At 39.3% G+C, this 25,205-nt stretch overlaps 1 protein-coding gene across 1 annotated transcript in view; it reads left to right on the top strand.

The window, feature by feature from the left end:
- slc17a6a (solute carrier family 17 member 6a) overlaps nucleotides 1-24,768 on the top strand; it is a 51,110-nt gene extending 26,342 nt beyond the window's left edge. Inside the window, exons 7-12 of the mRNA XM_072273179.1 lie at nucleotides 2,182-2,324; nucleotides 4,375-4,524; nucleotides 11,230-11,362; nucleotides 18,260-18,370; nucleotides 20,463-20,590; nucleotides 24,439-24,768. Of these exons, the coding sequence (XP_072129280.1) occupies nucleotides 2,182-2,324; nucleotides 4,375-4,524; nucleotides 11,230-11,362; nucleotides 18,260-18,370; nucleotides 20,463-20,590; nucleotides 24,439-24,768 (995 nt within the window). The remainder of the gene's footprint in view (nucleotides 1-2,181; nucleotides 2,325-4,374; nucleotides 4,525-11,229; nucleotides 11,363-18,259; nucleotides 18,371-20,462; nucleotides 20,591-24,438) is intronic.
- Nucleotides 24,769-25,205: the final 437 nt, after the last annotated feature.

Raw genomic sequence — 25,205 nt, 5'->3', positions numbered from 1 at the left:
ACTCTTTCAAATAACTCACCCAGGCATAATTGGCCAAATGATTTCCCCTGTGCTGTTTCATTCTTATGGAGAGTTTGGTAAATACAGTATAGTATTGAATTTCATTTTAAACTTGATGAGAATGTTAATCATTGGTAAGTAAAATATTAAGGAATTGTTGTGGCTGCTCAGATCTGTGCTGGAGGAACTCAGCAAGTCAGGATGATGTTGCTTGACTTGTTGAGTTCCTCTAGCATTTTGTGTGTGTTGCTCTGGACTTCCAGCATCTGCAGAATCTCTTGTGTTTATTATTGACATGGATTTTTTTTTGCAATTTAAATGACATTGCATTACTTTAATAAATATTAGCGGCGGGTGAAGTTCCTGCCATCAGTGTGTATCTAGAATGCTTCCGTGGGATTCTGCAAACATTGATTAGGAATTCACAAGTGCGTTTTCATTTTAAAAAAGGTTCATATTTCAAGAGCAACACTGGAATGGCATAGAACAGCAAAATTGGATTGGATCATACTTGAACCAGCCCATATCTCGAGTATCCTGGTCATCCACTGCGCCTAGTCCCATCTCCAGCCATCTCGACTCTGTCTTGCCACTGAATCCAGATGGAAATTGGGAAGAGAGAGTGAGGCTGACACTGCGCAACTCTCCCTCACTTAAATCCAAACCACGCGCTAGTCTCGACACCATCATCATGGTGTCGAGGTCCTCATCGACGTCGACAATGGACGAACAAAAACCAATCTCGAGTATGCCCCCCTATAATATTCCCAGAGTTGTATATACCTTTTGTACATTGCTTCCCCTTTAATTTCAAGGTCTTGTTGGTGACCCTAAGAACCAACCTCCAATCACCCTGATGGTTTTTGGCAAGTCCTTTTCATCTTTATAACTAAATGTTTCTGACAATGAGACATATAAACACTGTCATGTTTGTATTTTACAAAGAAAAAAAAACTCAAAACATACATCATTGTAATAAGTTAATTAAAACATTCATTTAAAAAAACTTAGCTGGTGTGAAGATATAATGATCTGACCACTCAGCTCAGGATGTCTTGGAACTGTCCACATTTGGACCTCCAGCATGTTCTCTGCTTTCACTGTGCACTGAAGACATGGACCACACCAACACAGAAGGAATATCTTTCTCTTCCAAACTACTGGCAAAAGGAGAGTACAAAATAGTATTATATTGTCATCAAGTTTAAAAAACGGGTACTTAACGCTAAATAGGGATAATTTATATTAATTTTGGATTTGGTACTAGTTCTAGGATGATGCACCAATAGATTCAACTTTATAAAGTGACGGAAAAATGAATTGAAAAGCAAGAATATGCAACTGCAGCTAAGCAGATAAGCTGAAATACCAGTTTTTCAAATTATGGTTAACAACAATTAAGACCAATTGCATATTCCTTTGAGAATTCATTTGATTAATTCACCAATTCACTTGAGAAATTATTAGGGAAAATGAAATTCATTCTTTGGAATTATAATTGTCTATAGAACTACCCAGTAATGACATTAAAACAAAATATTACTTTTCTTGCTAACAGTCATAATTTCTCATGTTGATATTCAACAGAAACATTTATTAGAAAAACAATATGCCAATGGCAGAAAAGATCCAAGAAAAAGATAAAAGTCCATAGCAGTTCTGGCAGCCCTTCTAAGCCTTTCCAGCAAGAAATTTTGTCAGGATCTTGGCTCTGTTCTCCCAATTTTTTCACTTAGCATTATCGGTATTCTGAATTTTTGCCCTCCTTCTGATTTGACCTGAATGAAGATTAAATCTACCCTTAAAATACAGTCGATCTTCACTAATCCGACTACCTGTAATCTGGTTCCTTCGATAATCCGGCACTGATTATGCCTGAATGTGATCCTTCTATAATTCGGCATTTTCACTAATCCGGCACTCCTCAGGTCCCAGTGGTGCTGGATTAGTGAAGGTCGACCTGTACTAAACTAACATACCTGATTCATATATCATTTGTCTGGAAATTGAGACTCTTTCTTCAAATGTCCAGCATTCTTATGTATTTGTTTAAATTTTGGAATATGCTGATTAATAATTGAATGCAATATGTTAAGAAATTTGTAATTGCTCTGTTGTAGATCAATGAAAAAGTGATCCTGTTTTTCTCATATGCTGCTTTCTCTAATGTTTTTGGACTAGGGTCTTTTGGAATTTTGTGGTATATGTTTTGGGTCCTGATATCCTATGAAAGTCCTGCAGCACATCCAACAATCACAGATGAGGAGCGCACCTACATTGAAGAGAGCATTGGTGAAAGTGCCAATCTAATTGGAGGAATAGATGTAGGATCATTTCCATCTGTGCTTTATTTTAGATGTCTTTCAGTTAACTAAAGATAAATACAGTATGTGTGATATTACGTTGATCCATTCCCAAAGCTCTTTGTGTATGTAATAACATTTATTGAACTTTGTCTATGGGTATTTTATGTCTACTGAGTTCTGTGCCGTTCAGATTAAGCATATGGAGAAGTTTGTCTCTACTGTTTAATTGTGGGCACAGGGCTATGGTCTTGCATACTAAGTAGATACATGGAGGTCTGCTCTAACATATGTGCACCATGTTTTATTGCACAACTGTCCAATTAAAGTATTTAAGCCATGCACAAAGATTCTGAATACACTTTAAAATGTCTTTATTCACACTGCTTAACATGCATACGAATGTATAACTTACCTCAAGATGTCCTTGACTTCTGTCCAAATATATTACACCAGACACTAAGTTTTATATTTGCATATAAAAAACCTACAGAATTTTATCATTCCATTGGTAGATACATGTCCTGAATTCTGCACATAATTCAACCAATATTCCACATGTTTTTAGTTTTTCACTTGTAGTTCAATTTTTAAGAACAACACATTGCTTTTCTGTCAGCCCTTTTCAAATTTTAGAAACACAAAACTGATGCAATAGATTTATTTAGAGATTCAGTGTTGTTACAAACCCAGTGAGCCGACAGCATCCAGTTATACTCATGTGACCAATAAACCCACTAACCCATGTGTTTTTGGAATGGGGGAGCAAGCCCACACAGTCATGGGGAGAAAAAACAAACTCCTTGAGAATGCTGGTGGGAATTGAACACCAATTGCTAGCTCTGTAATAACGTTCCACTAACTGCTATGCTACCGTGCCTTACTTTCCTGGACATTATTTTTATTAACATGTAGATTGATTGATATTCCTTTTTAGGAAAAATGATGCAGGCTGATATTAACAAAGTATTGTCATGATTAGGATAAGATGTGAGACGTTAATGGCATTCATTTGCAATCCCTATAAACCTGAAATTGCCATAACATAACACAAGATATGCAGGCATTTCATGTCTATTGGCCTAAATATGGAAAACTAAAACTTTAAACATTATTCAAGCAAAATGAAATCTGCTTGAAGACACAGTTAACAAGCTTATTTGAAGCCAGGCGTGACAAAATTAAAACTTCATTACTTTTGCCGTAGTTGCCTGTTATAATGCATTGTTACAGAACATAGAATCTGTGGAAAGGCATTTTATATCTCAATATAAATTGTATTTATCAGTGTTGGTTATTTATTGTTGTACAATAATGTTGCTGTACAACAAAGTATCTAGGATATAATTGATGTAACACCATAACTGTGCATTATGATCTGAGAGCCCTGGGGGTTGACATTATCAATTGTTATTCAAAATGAACACATGATCAAAATCAAATTTTATGTTACATCTTCAGGCATAACTCTAAATAGTAAAATATTACAATAATTGTTGAATTGGGTAATAGTGTATCATTCTAAAGATGAAAATTTATAGCTTTGCACTGAAATGTGGTAATGGTGTGCTTTTTCCTGGAGATCTGATTGTTTGTGTAGGGGACCTGACAAAAAGCATATGGTTAATTAACCAAGTCAAGTCACTTCTCAAAGTAACTTGGACATACCAGAAAGCATGATTAATCTACAACTGATCTACTACCACTTTCACCATAATTTCAATTGATAAATCTATGATGTAGAGTAGGACAGTTGGTTAAAAAATGGTTATGTTCTAAGCATTTAAAATGTTGGGTAAATTAATCGCTGATCATTTGACAGCTCTGGTCAAAGTATATTGATTATTGTCCTTTACCAGAAAGAAAATCAGTTGGTTAATCTGTAGACTAGTTGCACATATAATTGTTCATTTGTTTTTGAATATGGACTGATTTTCCTCCTGGACCATGGTCTGATATAATTTTTTGATTTTAATGCATTTAGTTTACAAATGGGCTTGATGGAATAAATTAGCCAATACATACTTTAATTCAGCAACTGCATCATAATTGGTCTGCCCTTTTATTTTAGAAATTCAAGACACCATGGAGAAAGTTCTTTACCTCCCTGCCAGTCTATGCAATAATTGTGGCAAACTTCTGTAGAAGCTGGACTTTCTACTTGCTGCTGATTAGCCAACCTGCCTACTTCGAAGAAGTATTTGGATTTGAAATCAGCAAGGTAATATTCATTTCATACAGCTTGCAACAAGATAGGCAATTTGACTAATCGATATTTGCAAAGTGAAAAATGACACATGGTAGAATTCTTTTCAGTACCCAAAAAATGGAAGTACCCTGGAATTCAAAAACCCATGATATTCCCATCTTGGGTTTAGATAGAATTCCCTTCCTGAAACCATGGAGCCTTATAGATTCTCAGTCAAGATATCCTATGTCATGTGCTTGCAACTGAATGCTACTATATCCCATCTTGCTAAATCCATAAAGGGAATTGACAAAAGAAAGACTTCACTAAGAGTCCATCTCAAAACCAAATCAACTTTGGCTCAGTAGTGCCACTCCGAAAGTGAAGGTGCGGGCTTTAGTGATTTGAGTATAAAATGCAGATTGATACCTCAGTACTGAGAGACACTTTGCTGCACCGAGGGGGTGTTGTCCTATATCTTTTGAAGTTATAGAATGGTTTGAGTTCATTAGCTTTTGAATGTGGGATAGTCAGTGGATCTAAACAGCTACTCTTTATTCTAAAGAGTGGTGCTTACTTTCTTGTGCTCTGACCAACAATTACCCCTTAAAATCATTAAAATAAGGCATGTCAGAGTGGAGATTTTGAAACCTGATCCATCTACAGTATATTGATATTGGAAGAATTGCTCTAGAGACGCAAAGTAACTGATCAGATATTCCAGATTATTATCTGATCACCCTATTGCTATTTTGGAATTCTGCTGTTTGTAATTTATTTGCTCTGTGCTTCCATAGGGTCTGAACTTCAAACATACCTAATTTACTGTAAAGTGCTCAGGGATATACAGAGGCTATAAAAGACTGCATATGAATGCAACCTTCTTTTTCTTTACCTACAACATCTTAATTATCCTAACTCTTAAAATAAGGATTAGCAGGGTTGAATAGGGACAAGAAATTACTGGGGATGACGAGAGATTACTGAGGACATAGAGAACCAAATTACTAACATTGAACCTGAATGCTAAAACAGAAAATCCTGGCTAAAGTGAGTGGCAGAGTTTCTGTTTATTAATTTCATGTCTTTTTGGAATCCAATTTAAAGGCTCTTCATGTGTTTTTGAAATGATGTCAGCACATTGCAGGTCAATGGAAGTAGAAATTTTAAATGATTTGGCATGGACTAGGTGGGCCATGGGGCTGTTTCTGTGCTGTACCTTGCTATGATTCTATGAGTCTATATTGTGACACACACTCATCTATCTTCCCCATCACCAGCCTGTACTACTTCTTCTCCCCCACCACATTCTTCAGGCTTCTCTTCCTTTCCTTTCCAGTCCTGATGAAGAGCCTTGGCCCAACCATGACTGTTTATTCCTCTCCGTAGATGCTGCCTGACCTACTGAGCTCATTCAGCATTTTGTGTGTGTTTTACTGAACGCAATGGACCATGATATATTCACGCCATAAAGAGCCACTGGCGGGTAACTGTCTGATTATAGTTGGCCTGTTGGTCATGTTCCACAGCCCTGATGTCAGCAACATACAATCCAGACAAAGAAGTGTGAAATCCTAACTCATTTACACAGTGACCACTTCATTAGGTACGGCTGAACACCTGCTCGTCGATGCAAATATCTAATCGATTAATCGGGTGACAATAAGACATTAGACATAGGTGCAGACATTTGGCCATTGTGGCTGATTTATTACCCCCTCAACCCCATTTCCTGCCTTCTTCCCATTACCTTTTTCACTCTGGTTAATCAAAAACCTATCAACTCTTCCTTAAATATACCCAATAACTAGGCCTGCACAGCCGTCTGTGGCAACGAATTCCACAGATTCATCACCTTCCAGCTAAAGAAGTTTTCCCTCAGCTCTGTTCGAAATGGACATCCCTTAATTCTGAGGATGTGCCTTCTGGTCTTAGACTCAGTCACTATAGGAAACTTTCTCTCCACATCCACTCTACCTGGGCCTTTCAATATTTGATAGGTTTCACACTTCAATTTTCTAAACTCCAGTGAGTACAGACTCAGAGCTATCAAGTGCTCCTCGTACATTAACCCTTTTGTTCCTGGGATTATTCTCGTGAACCTCCTCTGGGCCCTCTCCAGTGCCATCACATCTCTTTTTTAGATAAGGAGCCCAAAACTGATCACAATACTCCAGGTACAATCTGATCAATGTCCAAGCCTCAGCATTACATCCTTGCTTTTGTTTTTAAGTCCTCTGACCACCGACTCAACCTGCAAGTTAACCTTTGGGATATCCTGCATGAGGACTCTCAAATGCCTTTGTACATCTGATTTTTGAACTTCCTTCCGATTTAGGAATAGTCCATACCATTATTCCTTATACCAAAGTTCATAACTATGTGCTTCCCTACACTATATTCCATCTGTCGATTTGCCCATTCCCCCAATCTGTTTAACTCCTTCTGCAGGTACCCTGCTTCCTCACCACTATCTGCCCCTCCACCCATCTTCGTATCGTCAGCAACTTGGCCACAAGTCATCACTTCCTTCATCCAAATCATTGAAGTATTCATGAACAGAAGCAGTCCCAACACCAGTCCCAACGGTACACCACAAGTCACTGATAGTCAACCAGAAAAGGCATTGTTTATTCCCACACTTGCCTCCTGCCATCAGCCATTCTTCTCTCCACACTCGGACCTTTCCTGTAATACCAAGGGGCTTATCTTGTTAAGCAGCCTCATGTGTGACATCTGATCAAAGCACTTCCAAAAATCCAAATAAACAACCTCCACTGACTCCCTGTGATCCTGCCTGTTACTTCCTCAAAGAATGCCAACATATCTTGCCGGCAAGATTTTCCCTTCAGAAAACCATGTTGACTTTGGCCTGTTTTGGTATGTTCCCCCAAGTCCTCCAAAGCCTTATCCTTAATAATAAGCTCAACATCTTTCCAGTTACTGAAGTCTGGTTAACTGGCCTATATTTTACTTCTTTTATGCCTCCCCCCCTTCTTAAAAAGTGGAGTGACATTTGCAATTTTCCAGTCCTCAGGAAACATTCCAGAATATTGTGATTGTTGTAAGATCAATTTTAATTCCTCCTCAATTTCTTCAGCTCCCTCTTTCAGAACCATGGGGTGTGGTCCATCCAGACCAGGTGACTGATCAACCTTCCGACTTTCCAGCTTCCTGAGCACATTCTTCTTAGTAATAGCAACTTACACTCACTTCTGCCCCCGACACTCTCATTTTTGACATTCTGCTAGTGTCTTCTACAGTAAAGATGGATGCAAAATACTTATTCAGTTTGTCTGCCATTTCTTTGTGCTCCCTTACTACCTCTCCAGCAGTCTGATATCTACTCCTGTCTCGCTTTTGCTCTTTATATATCTGAAAAATCTTTTGGAATCTTCTTTGATATTATTGTCTTGCTTACCTTCATATTTCATCTTTTCTCTCTTTATGTTTTCTTAGTTGCCTTCTTTTAGTTTTTAAAAGCTACCTAATCCTTTACCTTCCCACGAATTTTTGCTCTATTATATGCACTCTCTTTAGCTTTTATGCTGTCTTTGACTTCCCTTGTCAGCCACAGTTGCCTCATCCTCCCTTTAGGATAATTTTTCATCTTTGGGATGTATCTTTCCTGTGCGCTTTGAATTTTCTCCAGAAGCACCAGCTATTGCTGTTCTACTGTTATCCCTGCTAATATCCCATTCAAATGAACTTTGGCCAGCTCCTCTCTCAGGCCTCTATTATTCCCTTTACTCAACTGTTACACTGGTACGTCTAGTTTTAGTTTTTCTTTCTCAAACTGCAGGGTGAATTCTATCATATTATGACAACTTCCTCAGTGTTCCTTTAACTGAAGCTCCCTAATCAAACCTGGGACATTACATAACACCCAATCCAAAAATGCCATTCCGCTAATCACAAGCTGCTCAGAAAAGCCATCTCATAGGCTTTCTACAAATTCTCTCTCTTGGGATATAGCACCAATCTGATTCTTCCAAGCTATCTGTGTATTGAATCCCTCCATGATTATCGTGTCATTGCCCTTTTTAAATGCCCTTTCTATCTTGTGTTGTAATTTGTAGCCCACATGCTGGCTACTGTTTGGAGGCCTGTGTATAAGCCCCATCAGGGTCTTTTTACCTTTGCAGCTTCTTAACTCTACACATGTGGATTCTACATCTTCTGAACCTATGTCACCTCTTTCTAATGATTTGATTTATTTTTTTTTACCAACAGAACCACGCCACCCTCTCTGCCTACCTGCCTGTCCTTTCGATGTTTTCTTAAACATCAAGTTTCCAGCAATGATCTTCTTTCAGCCACGACTTAATGATGCCCACAACATCATAACTGTGCTGCAAGATCATCTACCTTATTTGATATATTGTGTGCATTCAAATATAACACCATCAATCCTGTATTCATCACCCTTTTTGATTTTGGCCTCGTGTTATACCCATCCCACTAACTACAATTTTGCCCTATCATTTGTTTGTCCTTCCTCACAGTCTCCCTAGGCACTGCATCTAGTTGCATACGAACTGCCCCATCCTCAGCCCTATCACTCCAGTTCCCATATCTCTCCCAGCTTGGCTAAAACGCTCCCCAGCAGCCCTAGCATACCTGCCCAGAAGGATTTTGGTTCCCCTTGGGATCAGGTGTAACACTTACTTTTTGTGCAGGTCATACCTTCTGCAGAAGAGATACCAATGATCCAGAAATCTGAAACCTTGCCCCTGCACCATTTCTTCAGTCATGTATTCATCTTGCAAATCATCCTGTTCTTACTCTCTCTGGCACATAGCACAGGCAGCAACCCAGAGATTACTACGCCGGAGGGCCTATTTTTCAGATTTCTGCTTAACTCCCTATATTCTCTCTTCAGGACCTCCTCCCTTTTCGACCTGTGTTGTTAGTAGCAATATGTACCACAACTTCTGGCTGTTCATCCTCTCCCTTTAGAATGCCACGGACCCAATTCAAGACATCCCTGACCCTGGCATCTGCAAGGCAACATACCATCCAGATGACTCTTTCACATCCACAGAATCTGCTTTATGCTCCTCTAACTATCCTCTGTCACTACTGCACTCCTCCTTTTCCCTCTTCCCATCTGAGCCACAGAGACATACTCAGTGCCAGAGAGCTGGTCGCTATGGTCTCCCTCTGGTAGGTAAAACCCTCCAACAGTATGCAAAGCAGTATTCTTACTATTGAGCGAACAGCCACAGGGGTACTCTGCACTGGCTGCCTATTCCCTTTCACTCTCCTGACAGTCACCCTGATACCTGCATCGGGAAACTTAAATGTGACTACCTCCCTAAGCTCCTATCTATCACCTCTTCATTTTCCCATATGATCGGAAGATCATTGAGCTGCAGCTCTAGTTCCTTAACACAGTCTTTAAGGAACTACATGCACTCTGCGCAAATGTCATTATCAGGGAGAGGGTTCCCACATCTCACACAAACTTACCACTACCTCCAGATCTATTCTCTGTGCGCTAGCAATGTACTCACAGAAAACAAAAACTTACCTGGAGCCTTTGCCTATACTTGTCCAGACCTGTTCTTACCTAAGCCTGTTTGGCCAAAGGTGGAGCACTCTAACACTGCCTCGCTTCAACAATGAACACTCCACTGAAACCATTTTTTATCGCCTCGTGCTAATAGTAGCCGCTGAACATCACCCCAGATCTTTTTCAACCTCATGCCGGGTCACCAAAGAACAACCTCTTATGCTAATAGCAACCTGCTGTGAAAGATCTCTTGCGCTAATTGCAGCCTGCCATAAAAACAGATATGGCAGCAACTCAATTCATAAAAGACATGTAGGCATGGTGAAGAGGTTCATTTACTGTTCAGACCAAACATCAGAATGGAGAAGACGTGTGATCTAAGTGACTTTCCCCATGGAATGATTATTGGTGCCAAATGGGGTGGTGTGAGTATCTCATAAACTGCTGATCTCCTGGAACTTTAATGCACAACAGTTTCTAGAGTTAGAGAATGGTGCAAAAAAAAACATCGATTAAGTAGCAGTTCTGTGGGCAAAGACACCTTGTTAATGGCAGAGGTGAGAAGATAACGGCCAGACTGATTCAAGCTAACCAAATGGCAACAGTAACTCAAGTAACCACGTGTTACCACAGTGGTATGCAGAAGAGCATCTCTGAATACACAACATGTTGAACTTCAACGGTGAACCTTTCTGCAGTAGCAGTAAAAGATCACACCATGGTCCAATCTTGTGACCACTTTAAGGTACAGGAGTGTACCTAATAAAGTGGTGACTGTGCATAGTTTCACCCTGTCAGAGATGTGCCCCTTTGTGCTATCTATCCCCTACCCCTCCTCTGCTCTGCAGCTGAAAACTAACTTGTTTTCTCTCTTTCCCAGTTCTTTATGAAATGTCCCAGGAATGAAACATTTCTCTTCCAACAGATGCTTCCAGACCTGCTAAGTGTTTCCTGCATTTTATAATTTTATTTCAGATTACAAAATCTGCAGTTCTTTTGATTTCCAGTGATTTAAGGAATTTCTTTTTGGTCAGTTTATCTGATATAACCTTTACATTTTTTTTTGCATTATTTGGATTTCCTAACACAGAATATTTCCATATTTACCTTTTAAAATGACTATTTAGAGTAAATTATTTAAAGTAATATCTTCAACTACACAAGAGGTAGAAGTACAATTTATTTCCTTTATTTTCTGTAACCATTTAGTTTTATTAATTCAGGTGGGTATGCTGTCAGCTTTGCCCCATCTCGTCATGACAATTATTGTACCTATTGGTGGGCAGATTGCGGACTACCTCAGAAGTAAGAGGATACTTTCAACTACAATGGTCAGAAAGATAATGAATTGTGGAGGTACGCTATTATATTTTTCATGACAATAGCAAAACATTTTTATGTATGTACTATTTAAGATAAGCTTTCAGTATTGTGATAGATATCATGATGAAAATAAGTGATTTATAATTCTTAATGTTTTTGCTCATATTATAATGTTGGAATCTGTTGTATTCCTTATGAGTTTAAGATCATGGACTAGAAAAATATATTTCTATGGATTATTCAACTATTGGATAGATTAATTTTGATTGTTTAATGCTTTTAACAGTTTCTGTAATTACTTAACAAACTTTTGTGGAAGTTTGATTCAGTTATCAACTTCTTCCAGACTTGTATGTTCTAGTATTTTTCTCTGTCAGAGAGTAACTTGATAAAAAGTCAGGGAAAGGACCAGATGGAGAAAAGCAGCTTGCTTGAAAAGGGAGGAAGAAGGATTTAAGGGCACTCAACATCTTTCCAGGACCTTCGGGGTTAACCCTCGTTATGCACTTCAAGCAGAACAATGTAAAGGAATTAAACTCAATTAAAGATGCCCACATCAAGATAAAAACACATGCTTCAAGTACAGTCTATTGCCGATCTATATGAGGATAATATCCCTGTAATTAAAGTCGTGCTATTCATGGGCATTTTTGCATAGGGTTCTTCTAAATATCAGTTTGAGGTACTTACAATATATCCTGGTCTACTGTACAATTTTTCTCAAAAGAGGTTAAGATGCTTTCCTTTTTCTAGAGATAGTTATCATTTATTTCATTGCAAGGATTGCAGCTTTCTCCATTGTCAAAGAAAAAAATGCATGCCCTCATATTACTGGTATTGTGGTATGGCATGTCATCCTGGAGATGAATGCCAAACAAAGGGTTCTATTCTCACAGTATCTACCATGCAGGTTAGTGCTCTGCTCTCTGAGGCTTGCCACAATACATTTCTTCTGCTGTGCTGTGTTCTACATGTCAATAAAATAAAAGGATGCGGAAGAAAGGGTCTACTGGCTATTTGCTATGAAAACAAGGAGCACATGATAGATCATAAGAAAGTTCAAGAATTGCTCATAGACTAATTTGTAGACGCCCAGAATTTGAGTGGGACAAGATCAGAATCAGGATTATTATCACTGATTTATAAGTCTTGAAGTGTTTTTTTTTTGTGGCAGTAAATCAGCACAAAGACATTAGAAGTACTATAAATTAATGAATCACCAGTAATGTTAGGATCTGGACAGCGAAGCAAACACTTCCAATGGATCTTCATCAAAGCTAGCCAATCAGAATCTTCCACTGCGAAACTGTTCACAGCATTTTGAACCAGCCAATCAGATGATAGCGTCTAATCAATATTCATTCAGACCCCAGAGGAGTCAACACCCTCAACTGTGCACTGATGAGGGCTTCTCGACTGGAGCCGTTTTGCCAAACTCAGCGATCAACCAAACTTCCAAATTACAAAATAAATAAATAATGCAAAAAAAAAAGAATAACAAAGTAATGTTTGTGGTCTGTTCAGTAATCTGATGGTGGAGGGGAAGAAGCTGTCTTCCTATAGATGCTGCCTGGCCTGCTGCGTTCTACCAGCATTTTGTGTGTATTGCTTGAATTTCCAGCATCTGCAGATTTCCTGGTGTTTGCGGCTATAATGTTGAGTGTGGGTCTTTAGGCTCCTGTACCTCCTCCCTGATGGTAGCAGGAAGGAGAGGGTGTGTTCCTGGCGGTGAGGGTCCTTCTTGCTGGATGCTGCCTTCTGGAAGCATTGCCGTTTGAAGATGCCCTTTATGATGGGGAAGGTTGTGCCTGTGATGGAGTTGGCTGAGTGTACAACATTCTGCAGCCTCCATGACGGTCAGCTGTGTGCTTCACAACCTTGCACTTAGGAGAGCATAGTCCATGCCACCAGCCTTAAAAAACACATCTGATGAAGCAAGTGGAGAAGGAAGAGAGTCTCTCTCTGTAACCATCTCATCAGAGTGTTCTACCAATAAAATTAACCCCAATTCCAGTCTGTGCCATTTCCAATCTTACCTTCTCTCTTTTGGTGAGATTGTAAGGAAAAAAAAAACAGATTAATGTTGGATTAGTGCAACAACACATTTGATGCCATCCCACACTTGATGGGCCGAAGAACCTGTTTCCATGCTGTGCCTCTCTGACTCCAAAAAAATATTGTTGCTTAATTGTTTTACTCTAACAGTAAATTTCCAAATGGACTTATTAATTCCTGTACAGTGATGGCAAAGATTGTCACCTCTGGCCAGGGGATGGGAGGTAGTGGTAAGCTGCACCTGCTTAAAAAAAAGTGCCTATCACAATGAAAATCAAAAAAAGTTGCAGATGCAGGAAATCTGAATTTAAAAAAAAAACACAAAATACTCAGAAATGCTCAGAAGTCAGACAGTATTTGGAAAGAGAAACAGGGTTAACATTTTGGGTCAAGATCATCGCATATCAGGCTGATTGGTGCAGTTAAGGGCTACCTGATCTATCATTTAAAACAATGTATGGTGTAGGAGCCAGCCCAAGCTTCACACTTGCTTCACAAGGGATGGATGTGGTCATACTTAACTTTTGTGGTTTCATGATCCCCATTGTTCTGCCAGCCTCTGGGAGGGTATGTAGTTGCCTGTGAGTGGCACCAAATAAATACTCTCCCAAACATGACCACAGATATTAAGAAAAAGTTTTTTAAAAACCCTAGATATTTAAAAATAATTTAGACACATATTCAACATGCAAATTAATTTGGGAACATTATTAGGTTTTAAGAAGGCAATTAAAAATACAAACTCATTTTAGTGAACAAACCCCTCTATATAGACCTGCTAGTTTAAAGTGAAGGGGCCAAATACAAAGTACATTGTGACCTAAAATTCAGTACCTTATGATATTCCCCTGGATCCTTTGCAGAGTCCAGCAGTGGAGCAGAAGCCATATCCATTGCTCTCTAATCTTCTGCATGTTCTGGATGTCTATGCTGCACTGCATTATTCCACAAGTTCCTTCCAACTTGTTCACTGTAGACGCTGCAAAACTGCTGAGTAGACATCGGTACGATCTGGTGATTAATATTTGGGTCATTTTCATGTAATGGCTGACTTATTGGGGTTGTGTAAAAGGTATGGTTGTATGATGAAGAGTACGTTATAACTACTGTGAAGCTCGTTCCATTTCTAATTGTTCGAGACTGTTGATGAATGTGTGAACAGTGCATGCACCAGCAATTGAAGCTGATGACGCTTGTTTTAAGGTACGTCATTTAGATGGTGCTCTCAATGATGTTGACTCTGCGTGTGAGATCTTTGATCTTCTTCAGGCATTATCTCTTCAAACACAGCCCTGCAAGCTTGACTCCTGTTCTTCATTTCCAGAGTTCTCTTCCCCCCTCACCTGTGACATTGTTGTTCTTTTTCATGCATTGTGGCACATTGGGCGGCATTTTTGCCGTTTCCGTAGCATTTGACTGCTTTTTTACGAGGCCGGGCTCAAACCAGCATGGATGGAAAGCGTGCAAGGAGCTGGCCGGATGGGACCATTCATCTCAAAATCTGGTGCTGATGCCACTACACCACTGCCAGGCAACACCTGTCTGGTGTAACACAAATGCGATACAGGTCATCCATCCTTCTTCCAATGCATGGTCTGAATATCATTGTGATCGATCTCCTGTGACTGGATACAAGCAGCATGAATTTGTACTTTTCCAAATCAAACAGAGTGGGTTAATCACACATTCCAGTTTCTCCTCTGTCCATTTCCTGATGCTGTCCAATTTAACCCCCTAATATTGCTATTAACATTAAAATCTCGGGGTCCAAATGGATACCATCTGATGTTTGCAGCCTTCTGCAAAAGAGAACTGACGGCGCCACAATGCCTTCTTTGGGGTGGGGAGGGGGGGTGGTGGAGAGAGAAGGTGATTTCACCATTGAGTTGGAAGAATGAGGCTCTGATGACCACATCCTGTACTTCATAATCTGTAAACGAAAACTTAGGAGGAAGCTGTCAGTGAGCCGAACTGCAAATGAAATTCACTTGCCACTGACTACAATGTGACCTCCAGGATTGAATTAATCCTGATCAATCAATACTGATCTACCATTAACTCATATTATCCATGATATTGTATTTATTTAATTTGCTGATTGATAATAAAATATTGGTGATATATCAAGAAAATGCTTTGGCATTAAAATCCGTTTGCCAATTCCCTCATTTCTAAAATCAACCACGATACTTTCAGTATGGTTGTTTCTCAATTATCCTAAGACCTAATTCTTTAAATTCCAGAAATTTTCTTGCATTTTTTTCCAATATACATGTTGTAGCTTTTCTGCTGACATTCATAATTATTTTCTTGTATTTTTTTGAACCAGGTATCAGTAGTTATTTCAATGCTTTCATTCCCTTGCGGTACCCTAAACCAAGACTGCCAAATGCTGAAAATTAAGTAACTGATGCAACAAATTACATTTCAGCAAAAGCTTAAGCAATCAGTAGCTCAACTATTTTATGCTTAATTATAGTTAACTAAGTTACAAGAAAATAGATTATCTGGTTTTTCAAGCAGACTTCGCTATTTCATTGGATCCTGTCTCATCACTCCCATAAATATTCCTTTTTTGCTTTGTTCATTTTGTATTTAGAACTCTTTCTGTCTCTGTATGTGTGTGTCTCTCTCTGTATGTCTCTATGTGTGTCCCCCTGTCTCTGTCTCTCTCTCCCTCCTGTACCAACATGTTACCTTCCTGTGATTCATGTTCATGGTCATCCAAGTACAAAATTTCTCCAACTGTCAACTTTAAAGCAAAATTCTGCTTTTCTTTCTCTAAACAAAGTAGAACAGTTCTCAATTTTTCATATTATAATCAGTCTTACTTTCCAATTCCTTAGCTATTCAACCTTTTGCGATTCCTTTACACAACACTTTCCTCCCTAACTCGATTATTGTTGCTAATGAATTAATTTGAAAATCGGAAATTACCACTTTATTGCATTAGCTCTTTGAGGTACTACACTGAGCAGAAATTGCTTGACCATTCCAATATGACATTGATTAGTGTTTTATTTATTGCAAATTACATTGATATACTCTAAAGAGCAGGGGATCAGATGCTTCCTTCTTAAATTATTCAGGAATGATAGCTAGACTACATTGTCTATTAATATTTGCCCTGAGAAGATGGTTATGAAAATTTCTCTTGAAGTCTGCAGCAATATTGCTTGCATGTTGATGTCCAGAAGAGCATCATGATGCAGCTATGGTGAAGAGAATAATCATTCAATCAGATAAAAAGAGCATAAGTCGTAGGAGCAGAATTTGGCCTTTAGGTCCATTGACTCTGCTCTGCCATTTCATCATGGCTGATTTACTATCCCTCTCAATCCCATTCTCCCCATAACCTTTGACACACTTACTAAACAAGAATCTATCAACCTCTGGTTTAATAATACCCAATGACTTGATCTCTACAGCCATCTGTGGCAATGATTTCACAGATTCAACAATCCCACTACTTCTGATAAGATGGCGGGGGCCTTGGATGCAGTGACCTCTTTGGATCCAAACAAAGATGTAATTGTGTGTCCTTCACATCTTTTTTACAATTGTATGACACTGCTGGAGGTTAGGAACACCAAGTGCTGCAGATCTACCCACTCGAGTTGCTCAATAGCAGTGGAACTGAACTTGATGTGTACTGTGTTGCATCCCACTTCAGCCACCCAGGAAAATAGGTGTCAGAGGCAACGTGCGATCAACAAATAGTGCAAATGATTGTCGTGGACATTTTTATAGTGATCACAAGATCCTGTTTGACATTGGTATTTTAGAGCACTGTGAGACCAATTCTCTGGTTCATTGGCAAGACGACAGGTGAGGGAGCTGCATTACCTTGGATGTTTCGCAAACCAGGCCCTCTTGCCTCAGGGTCGTCTGCTGCAGCCACCAGGGAAGGAGATGCTGGAGATGGCTGTGTGCCACTGGATTCCAGGCTAGGTTGGGGGAGGGGCTGGCCCCTCCCCTTGGTGCTGCCCTCCAGTGTTTGCTGGGTAGAAGAAGAGCTGGACTGTGTTAATCTGAGACTGCATTTGTGTGAGATGAGGAACTGCTATGGATTTGTTCTTGCAGAAACATGGCTCCAGGACAACATCCATGTGTTATCAATCTACAGGCCATGACAGTCAGAGATTTGGGTTATATAATTACTTTTTTTTGGTATCTTTATGTTTTTCTGCTCTCATAATTACATGTACAAAATATGCTGTGACTGTGTTTTATACCTTGGCCTCAGAGGAACACTGTTTCATTTGGCTGTATTAGACAGTATAATGACAATTAGGCTTGAACTTAAACTAAAGAAGTTCCTCCTCATCTCCAATACAACAAAATTAATTGTGAATTTGTTTGGACGCATCTGCAAAACAGACTTTCCGCCGTCCAGGAGTGGTGTGGACAGGAGCATCAGCAGTGATGCATGATCTGTGTTGTGGACTTGCAAATAAAAGAAGTTTAATTCTTTGTTGCTCTTCTCTTTCTTGTTGATAGAAGTCAGATGGCCAGAAACTGCTTTTGAATTGCATTTGTTGAATAGTTGCATTGCACCATCTAATTAGGATTTAGTGTTGCTGTAGTGTGTTAGTAATGGAAAGGGATGGATGCTGATTTTAGTAATAGGACTGCGGATAAGTGGACCACACTATCCTGAAAAGAGCTGAATACTTTTTTTAGTGATTGTGTACAGTATAGATTGGTAAGTGCTGGTAGCATTCTACAGTATGTAAATGCTAATTGATATTGATTTCATCAAAAGTGGAGTCATTATGGTGTCATTTGGTTCAGCTTACAATTAAATACTATAGCATTAAAGTTATTAATAGATCTCATTTGGATAATAGTTTCTTGTATTTTATTTCCCTTAAGGGTTTGGTTTGGAAGCGACCTTTCTTCTTGTGGTAGGCTACTCACATAGCAAAGGGGTTGCAATCTCATTCCTTGTCATGGCCGTTGGCTTCAGTGGCTTTGCTATATCAGGTAAGGTGACATTTAATATTACAATATACTCTTACCTATACAGCATCCTTGGGGAGAGGAGAGTGTTGGTTGCATGGGAATAGCTCCTAAATAAAAGGCACAGTATTCTATACATAGCCTTGAAATAAATTTCTGTTCTGACATTTCCTTGCCCTTTTGAAATAAATGCTTTGTACTGCAGATCTACTGTATATATTTAAGGCTAAACAACATTAGTGCAAAATAGAACAGAAATAAATCAAAAGAATGAGTGTATTCACCATCACATGAAGTACCAAATCTTCAAAAAGCTGCCAGTCAACCTCTAATTGCACTGATCTCATGTATAAATGTAAATGAATTAAAAATATGCCTTCACACTTAACACTTGGAATAAAATTCACAGTTTGAACGTTTTATGAATTTTTTGAACATTCTTAGAAATTGTCAGTAGTGTGAGAATTCAGGATGCATAACTACAGAATAAATGAGAGTTCACTGTATTTGCTAATTGTTAGTTACACTAACAACGCTGTTATGTTATAGGTTTAGCATGTAGTGTTTTTTTCTTGAATTACTCTATAATTCTATCCTTTATAATTCCTTTTGCACATCCTAAATGCATTGTTATGGGTTATACTGGTGAATGTGATTGGTTCTGTTCAGAATCAATAGCGTGTAGCAGTTTAGAAGAACTGAGGTCCTTAGCCTCAGTGGGAGGGTTAGTGGGCAGGGAAGAATGAGCTGGGGAGGAGCATAGGCGTATCAATCAAATCGCAATTTCCTTGGCCTTTGCATTTGGGAGTCAGCTATTGGACTCTGCAACAGGTAAGAGCTGCTGCAGGTTCCATGAACCCAATCATTTCAATGCCAGCAGAGGAAAAATCCTTTGTATTTGTTTATTTCAGGTCAGCATAAAACATTGAAGAATTACTTGAGATTTTTAAAAATATCATCAATTTCAAAAAATATAATTAGCTTTATTCATATTTTGTTTTAAAAATATTTTGAATGTCAGGACATTCAGAGGCATTTTAAAAACCATTAACTTTTACAACTTGATCAAGTGGGATAGGGGCTTTGATGACAGGTAAGGGCTTTCATCGGATTTTCAGGGGTGTGATTTCATTGGGCCAGTGAAGCTGCTGCCACCCCTCAAGCCATACTGTTGGAATCCAGGATTATTCAGGCCAGCCAGGAGGACCAGGCAAACTTGACTGTGAGCTTATTGTAGGCAGTGATTCAGGGCAGGGTACCCATGCCTGGTACATTGCAACAGACACTTATACTTAAGTATTTTACTTATTCATTGTTTTCCCAAACGTTTATGAAACAGTCAAATGGTTCAGTGAACAGCATTTTGTTTCTCTGAGGAGTATTTGTCAGTTAATAGCACTTCTGTGATATGATTGAATTACTGCCACCTTGACAAGAAAAACAATTTTCCCAGGCATATTACTGTGGACTATCTGTGGCCTGATTTTTCATTCATAGTTAATGAACTTCAATGATGAAATTATGCCAAAATTGTGTTTGATTTAGACTCAAAAGAATCCTAAGCAGATAGTAATAATATTCAATGGAGCACTTTTCATATTTGATAGATATGAAACGCAGAATGAGATAAATGGTTTACCTCCTTAAAAAAAAGCTCAGAAGTGCAGTCCAGACCATGTCAGTGAGAATTGCTTCATCTGCCATAATAATCACACTCAATGTTTCTAGTTAGTTACAGGAAGCAGGTCAAATTCATTTTGTACGATAAACGAGACAATATATTTTCATTAGTCCATGCTCGATTTTACCTCATCAGGTAGTAGATTACTATATGGTTAAATTATTTGTTTGTTTGTAATTTTATGTGCTAGAGTGTATACCAATTGTAAATTTGTGCCAAAATATTTTCAGATGAAAGGCATTAATTTTTTCTGATATTTACATTTTATTCTTATCAGAGTTGTTTGTTGGTTTAAGAACCACATTAGATATACTAAATTGTATTGGAAATTAAATTAATAGCTTACCTTAGATGGAAAAGTTCATTATCCAAGTTCTCATTTAGTTTACATTGCAGAGGGCATGTTCATAATCCTTTTCACATATTTCAATACAGGTTTCAATGTTAACCATCTGGATATAGCACCTAGATATGCCAGTATTCTCATGGGAATTTCCAACGGTGTGGGGACATTATCTGGAATGGTATGCCCTCTGATTGTTGGGGCCATGACCAAAAACAAGGTACAGAACTGATAAGTCAACAACTGTTGAACTCCAGTAGTAGATTTTAAGCTGTGACATTGTAGTATTTTTCATTTTTAAAATTCCCACTTTTCTTTACTAATACACTTGCATTGCAGATTATTTTTAGTGTTTACTCACAATGGCAAAAATAGTTAAAATCTGGTTAAGTAGATTCTTGAACAAGAGAAAATCTACAGATGCTGGAAATCCGAGCAACCCACACGAAATGCTGGAGGAACTCAGCAGGCCAGGCAACATCTAGGAAAAGAGTACAGTCGATGTTTCGGGCCGAAAGCTTTGGGCAGGACTGGATAAAAAGCTGAGGAGTAGACTTAAAAGGTGGGGCGGGGCGGGGGGGGGGGAGAGGAGAGAAAAGCACCAGGTGATAGGTGAAACCTGGAGGGGGATGGAGGAAGTAAAGAGCTGGGATGTTGAAGGAGCACCAGAGGGAGGTGACTGGCGGGCAAGGAGATAAGGCGAGGGAGGGAAAAAGGGCTGGGAAATGGTGAAGGGGGGAGGTTGTGGGCGGCATTACTGAAAGCTTAAAAATCGATGTTCATGCCATCAGGTTGGAGGCTTCCCAAACGGATTATAAAGTGGCCTCATCATGACAGTGGAGGAGGCCATGGATAGGCATATCGGAATGGGAATGGGAAGTGGAATTAAAATGGGTGGCCACAGGGAGATCCCGCTTATTCTGGCAGATTCTTGAATCACTTGCTACTTTAAATATTAGGCGAGAATTTGTAATATCAATGATTGAATTGGACCTGCTTTTAGACCCTTCCCTACAACCTTCCTTTCGAGATATACATGGCCACAAATCTGATCTTCTCCTGCCTCTTAGACTTCTCCCCAGGGTCAGGGATGAGTTATTTTCATGCTGGTTTTGTGGCTTCTGGTGTGACTGGTGAGGTCAGTGTGAGAACTTCAGTTTCTTCCACGGATGGGCAGGATAGGCTGAGAAGTTTGTCAGATGGAGGATTTCTGCTGCTGCTTTCATTGTTACTGCAGGTACACCCTGTACCTCCCTGTACCACCCTGAATAAGCCTTCTCCGCTTCGAGTGGTCCTGGGCCACAGATTCCCAGGAAACAGTAGAGTTGTTGCATATTTTTGAAGGATGCTCTCAAAGTCTCCTTTATTTTTTTTTCCCCTTGCCTGCTTTATAATCCCTTCCTGTAACAGAACTAGGAATGGGGGTTCAAAGCTCAAAGTAAATTTATTATCAAAGTACATGCCTGTATATGGCAGCATATACAACCCCAGGATTCATTTTTTGTGGGCATTTGCAGTAGATACAAAGAAACACCATAGGGTCAATGAAAAAACGTGCACAACAAAATGGACAAACAATCCATGCACAAAAGTCAACAATTGTGCAAATATAAGAAGAAAAATAATAATCATAACAATAAATAAATAGTGATAAATATTGAGAATATGAGGTGAAGAGTCCTAAAAAGTGAGTCCATAGGTTTGTGGGAACATTTCAGTGATGGGGTAAGTGAAGTTGAGTGAGGTTATCCCCTTTGTTCAAGAGCTTGATGGTTGAGGGATAATAACTGTTCCTGAACCTGGTGGTGTGGGTCCTGAGGCTTTTGTATCTCCTTCCTCATGGCCCCAGTGGGAAGAAAGCATGGCCTGGATGGTGGAGGTCCTTGATGATTGACACTGCTTCCCTGTGTTAGTGCTCCACCTAGATGTGGTCAACAGTGGGAAGGGCCTTACCAATGATGGACTGGGCTCTATCTACTAATTTTTGTAGGCTTTTCCTTCGAGGGCATTCGTGTATACATACCAAGCCATGATGAAACTGTCACAATACTCCCAACTGCACATTTTTAGAGCATCCTGAAATATGAATCTTCATGGTCCAGATTTTCCAAGGTTGGGTGAAGGGTCAATGAAATGGCATGTGCTGTTGACCTGTTGTGATGGTAGGCAATCTGGATTGGATCTAAGGCAGGTGTTGATATGCTTCATCTCCAGCCTCTCAAAGCACTTCGTCACAGTGGAAGTAAGTACTACTGGACGATAGTTATTAAAGCAGGTACCACATTCTTCTTGGGCATCGGTATAATTAAAGCCTACTTGAAGCAGGTGGTTATCCCAGGCTGCCAAAGCAAGAGACTAAAGCTGTCAGTGTATGCTCCAACCAGCGGATCAGCACAGGTCTTCAGTACTTGGCCAGGTGCCCCATCTGCGGCAGATGCTTTGTATAGGTTCACACTCCTGAGGGATGCACATCAGCCTCAGAGACTGAAATCAAAAGTTCAAAGGGGGCTGTGGGAGCTTGTGCAGTTACCTCCATGTTATGTCAGTCAAAGCAAGCATAAAAGCCATTGATCTTATCTTGGAGTGAAACATTGTCACATATGCCTCTTGGTTTTACCTTGTGGGATGTGATACCTAGAATGAGGTCTCTAGAATGATCATACTTCAAAATGTTTTGATCATCCTAAAGTAAAAGAGTCACAATCCAGATGCAATTTTAGCTGGAAAAAAAATGTAAACTATGCAAGTTTGTTTAGTAACCACATTTGTGATCATTCTGTATAACAAAGCCAAAATTATGATTGCAGGGTATTCTACTGCATATATTATCTAAGAACAGAAAAGGGAGAAAAGCATATCAAAACTAGAATGCTTTGAAATATTATTTAAAATAATTTGTAGATTCTAACACATACACTGTTAAACTTAATGCTGCCATATTTAAAGTTTATTTTGCTAATCAGAAAAGAGATTCCGCAGATGTTGAAAATCCTGAAAAACCCACGCGAAATGTTGGGGGAGCTCAACAAGTAAAGGGGCACTGTGACTGCATGAGGTTACTTTGTAGCAATGTTGTTCTACTTGTGTGAATTATGAGGGTATGAAGATTATATGGGGAATGGAGGAATATGGTTCATGTAAAGGCAGGAGGGATTAGTTTCACGGTCAGCACAGCCACTGTGGGCTGAAGAGAATATTCCTATGCTTTACTATTCTATATAAGGATGCTAACTTGAGGGCTCATGTGCATTTCAGTTGACTTGGCCTATGTTTTATTTTCTCAGTCAATTAGTGTAACACGTTACTGCACCAGTAGTAAGGTTGAGATTGGTTTGATTCCTGCCGCTGCTTGTAAGGAGTTTGTAAGTTTTCCCTGTGACCATGTGGGTTTTCTTCGGGTGCTCTGCTTTCCACCCACATTCCAAAGACGTGCGGTTAGGGTTAATGAATTGTGGACAAGCTATGCTGGTGCCAGAAGTGTGATGACACTTTCTGGGTGCCCAGCACGGTCCTTGCTGACTTGATGCAAATGGCACATTTCACTGTGTGTTTCAATGCACATGTGACAAACAAAGATATTCCTTAACCTGGAATAGATTAGTTTTATTTGTCACACGTACATGAAAACTTCATTGAAATGCATCATTTGCATCAATGACTAACACAGTCTGAGGATGTGCTGGGGACAGTCTGCAGTGTTACCACACTTTTGACACCAACATACGTTACCCAAGTCTGACTAACCCGCGAGTATTTGGAACGTGAGAGGAAATCGGAGCACCCACAGGAAACCTACACAGTTACAGAGCATGTAAAAAATCCTTAAAACAGCAGTGGGAATAAACCTGATCACATGTGCTGTGAAGTTACGTTATGTTAGTCGCTAACACTACTGCGCTGCGCTTTGCTATAACCAAAGAAAGATAATTAGCTCATTAGACATTGGTGTTTGTGGGAACCTGATTACCAAAGGCAACTACATTTCATAAGTTATTGATTATCTTAATACTCTTTGGGATGTATTGCAGGCCACGGGATAAATACATACATGTCTGCTTCCCTTCACAGAGTCAGAAAGAGTGGCAGTATGTATTTCTAATTGCAGCACTTGTCCACTATGGAGGAGTCATATTTTATGCATTATTTGCATCGGGTGAGAAACAACCTTGGGCAGACCCTGAACAGACAAGTGAAGAAAAATGTGGTTTTATACATGAAGATGAACTGGCAGAAGAAACCGGTGACATTACTCAGAATTATGGTACAACAAAGTCTTACGGGGCCACCACTTGTGGCAATGGTGGTTGGCCTAATGGATGGGAAAAGAAGGAAGAATTTGTACAAGAGGATGTGAAAGATTCTTACTACTGTAAAGGCCAAGAAGGAGACTATTCATAACAGAGAAATAAACAAAAAAAAAGGTCTATTCGATATTTTGTATTGTGTCTAAGATTCATTGTGATTGTTTGCACAGAATACTGTGGTGTGAATGTCCACACGTAAGAATGACAATTGTTAACTGTGTACAATTTAACAAAGCAGCATTTGAGTGCAATCTGTATAAAATGGTGGCGTGCATCATTTCAACCCAGGCTTTGCCATTTTTAGAAGGACTTGGGCTTTTTCAGGATCTGCTGGTTGGCCAGCAAACTGCCAGGAAATTTAGTGGGGATATCCAAAATGACTTATCCATTCAAATGGAAAGACTTGCAGCTTAACTGGGTATCCGTTCAAATAAAATAAATCCTAATGTGAGTGTTTAGATGAATGTCTAGTAATGAATTGTATTGTTGAGTTTTAGATATTAAAGTAAATCTTACATAATTTCAGTGGAT

This window comes from Mobula birostris, chromosome 11 (assembly GCF_030028105.1).
Source record: "Mobula birostris isolate sMobBir1 chromosome 11, sMobBir1.hap1, whole genome shotgun sequence".
Taxonomy (NCBI): domain Eukaryota; kingdom Metazoa; phylum Chordata; class Chondrichthyes; order Myliobatiformes; family Myliobatidae; genus Mobula; species Mobula birostris.
Note: the sequence above shows the minus strand (reverse complement) of the source record. Positions and strands in the feature narration are given on the sequence as shown.